The sequence below is a fragment of the Osmerus mordax genome, chromosome 21 (genome assembly GCF_038355195.1).
Source record: "Osmerus mordax isolate fOsmMor3 chromosome 21, fOsmMor3.pri, whole genome shotgun sequence".
NCBI lineage: Eukaryota > Metazoa > Chordata > Actinopteri > Osmeriformes > Osmeridae > Osmerus > Osmerus mordax.
The window spans coordinates 6,023,091-6,026,309 of NC_090070.1; the positions used below are offsets into that span (position 1 = coordinate 6,023,091).

The 3,219-nt window shown below is 40.7% G+C and overlaps 1 protein-coding gene across 1 annotated transcript; it reads right to left on the bottom strand.

Annotated features, from left to right (window-relative positions):
- Positions 1-1,520: 1,520 nt before the first annotated feature.
- LOC136965544 (E3 SUMO-protein ligase ZBED1) lies at positions 1,521-2,655 on the bottom strand. The gene is made up of 2 exons (XM_067259720.1): positions 2,120-2,655; positions 1,521-2,007 (listed from the first exon to the last, which is right to left on the bottom strand). Exons 1-2 carry the CDS (start codon positions 2,597-2,599, stop codon positions 1,555-1,557), a joined length of 933 nt encoding a protein of 310 aa, XP_067115821.1. The 5' UTR covers positions 2,600-2,655; the 3' UTR covers positions 1,521-1,554.
- Positions 2,656-3,219: the final 564 nt, after the last annotated feature.

Sequence of the window (3,219 nt, forward strand, 5' to 3'; positions counted from 1 at the left end):
GGGTAGGAATTGGATTCAGTACTTACACTTAAACTGGTCAAGAGTGAACCATGTACCAGTAGCAGATCCACTGACAGAATTACATGAGAAATACTCAAGTGTTCAATGCTGATCGAGGTGTTATCTCAGGGGTAAAAGCAAAACTGCGAGTCATCGAGAATGCTAAGCTGAAATTCTGTAAGGCTAGATCAGTACCGTATGCTTTGAGTGCAGCTGTTGACAAGCAGTTAGACAAACTACTAGAGAAAGGAGTCTGACAAAAAGGGCTGTATCAGATGAATAGGTTACCCTATGGCATCGCCAGTTCACCAGCCATATTTCAGCGTATTATGGATCAGATACTTCAAGGCCTTCCAAGTGTTGTCTGCTACCTAGATGACATTTTTATAACGGGGAAGTCTGAAAGTGTACATTGGGAAAATGTGGAACAGGTGTTAAAGCGTTTGCAAGAGAGAGGTATTAGGGTAAACAGTGACAAATGCAGTTTCTGCCAATCGAGTGTAACATACTTGGGGCACAAAATTGACAGAGAAGGGTTACACCCTATCCAAGAGAAAGTGGAAGCAATAGCCAATGCTCCAGTTCCAAAGAATGTCACTGAGCTTCGTGCTTTCTTAGCGTTATTGACATACTATGGGAAATTCATTGAGAACCTGTCCACCATCATAAAACCAATGACAGTGTTGCTTCAGAAAGATAGCCCATGGAACTAGGGGTGGGCGATATGAGCTAAAATTTATATCACAATATTTTCCACTGTCCAGACGATATCGATATGATATCACGATATATGACGTTAAAAAATCTGAATCACATTTTAATAGCCCTTCTTGGTTAAATTATATTAGTTAAGGAAAAATATGTATTTGAACCTTATATAACCAGAAAGAGTGAGGCATTGGACGATACGATATTGGTTAGCACAATACAAAGTTTTTATTTGTATTGTGCTAACATGCATTCCGTAAACATGAGGTAGGAAGGCATATATATAAATTAAATATTATGTTAAATTAAATTAAAAAGATCACAGGAGATAAAGAAAATAAGGTAATTACAAATTCAAATATGTAAAAAACTGTTAAATTTTCAAACTAAACCTTTTAAGCCTCAACCATCAATTATCAACAAACATGAGGTAGGTAGGCCTATATAAATTAAATTAAATATTAAGTAAAATTAAATTAAAAAATAACAGGAGATAAAGAAAATAAGGTAATTACAAATTCAAATACGTGTGTTTGTTTGTTTTGGCTACGATACGTAGATATGTAAAAAACTGTAACCGTTTGAAACGAAACCTTTCAAGCCTCAACCATCAATTATCGGGGAGTCAGGTGGCTGAGCGGTGAGGGAATCGGGATAGTAATCCGAAGGTTTCCAGTTCGATTCCCGGTCATGCCAACTGATGTTGTGTCCTTGGGCAAGGCACTTCACCCTACTTGCCTCGGGGGAATGTCCCTGTACTTACTGTAAGTCGCTCTGGATAAGAGCGTCTGCTAAATGTAAATGTAAATTATCAACAATATCAACAAATCTTCACTAGAACTTTCTTCACAAGTTCCGTGCCAGGAATACCAGCATGTTGACTGTTTCTGGCTTTAGTGCTGCCCTGCGACATGTCACCACATTGCCCCCAGTGCTGAATGCCCTCTCAGAGGGGGCACTTGTGGCAGGGATGCATAAGTATTTCTTTGCCAGACAACTTACACATGGAAAATTAGATCCGTGAAATCGCCACCACTCCAAAGGATCAGACTCGCTGTCTGCTGCCGTTGCCAGAATGTAGCTGTTCAGCTCTTGCTCAATGATCTGCCTCTCTGAACATGAGGCAGGTGCACTGCTGGTCTGCTTAAAGAAGCTCCCAAGGCTCTTCTTGGGCTTCTTGCCTGATTGAGGAGCAGTGGAAGCTTCTTTCTCCCTGTCAGTGTGATCCTCTGCAAGAGACGATTTTCCCAGGGCTGTGTTCTCCACCAGGAGGGCTTCGGTCTCTGAGGCAGCTCTCACCTTAAAAAATGAAAATAATTAAACTTTATTTTTATAGCACCTTTCATACATAAAATGCAGCCCAAAGTGCTTTACATTTGAAGCAATAAAACAAGAACAAATTAATAAATACCTTAATGTCCTCCAGTTTCTCAGCGGACATGTACCTGGTCTTGAACCTTGGATCTAGAAAGGTAGCCATGGAGAGCAGCTCATCTGTTGCAGGGTCAGTGTACTTGTTATTCAAGTAATCAAGAACCTTGATCTTGATCTCTTTGGTCAGTTCTGTATCGTCCTCGCTCAGATTTAGAACCTCTGCATTTAACAGATTGATGACAGCCTTCAAATAGGACGCGCTCACATACGCTTCTCCTGACAGGGCATCTGTAAAGTCCTGTAGTGGCTTCAGTGCTGCTGTGACTGATTCCAAGACCTGGATGTCTTGCCAGGTAGGTACAAGGTGCCGTGTCTTTTTGTCCCCTGCCAGGACCTGTGTAATGGCCTTTTCCTGCTCCAGGACTCTTTCCATCATTTTCAGACGAGATCCCCACCTTGTCGGAGATTCTGTGATGAGCTTGTGCAGGGGCAGGCTTAGTTCATTCTGTGCTGTCATCAGGGCCTTCTGCTTTTTCCAGCTGTATGAGAACGTGCTAACCACCTTTTTGCAAACCCCTGTGGCCTGGGAGCGTTTTGGACACTCCTCTCTGGAAATTGGGAATAAGAAATCAAAATAGGGTGAAAAATAATCGAATTACAATAATAATAACTAGAGAAGATACAATTTCTGGGGAAATTGTAGGGTGTGCTTGCTTGCGTCGGTTGCACAGGGGTCTGTATATTTTATATAAAAATGCATCGGGCCTACTTATTATTTATAAAGATTACATAGATTTAAAAGCATCTTTTTTTTGCTGCTCATTTACAACTCAAAATACGAGTGAAGTGTAGAATGAAATATGATGTCTTCTCATTTCCCCTGCAAGAGGCAGCTGACAGGCTGAATCAAAACGAATACATTTGGCAGACCGGTGTAAAAATTGACCTAATCTCTATGACTTAAACGTCCTTTTAAGTTGTCCCTTCTCGTGATATTTTCAGGCATTTAGCCTACTCATATTGCATTCATTCATTAATAAAGAACCCCCTTTGAAGATTATTCTACGACTTTACCGGCAGAAGATAGAATCGCGATTCAAACAGTACCATCTGCTAACTGAAAATATGCCCCCAAAA

Bases quoted from the DNA above. Each gene is read 5' to 3' on its own strand.
- LOC136965544 (XM_067259720.1), bottom strand. From the start codon at position 2,599: ATGACAGCACAGAATGAACTAAGCCTGCCCCTGCACAAGCTCATCACA. The intron at 2,008-2,119 runs GTATTTATTAAT...TCATTTTTTAAG, and splicing joins AGAAACTGGAGGACATTAAG to GTGAGAGCTGCCTCAGAGAC.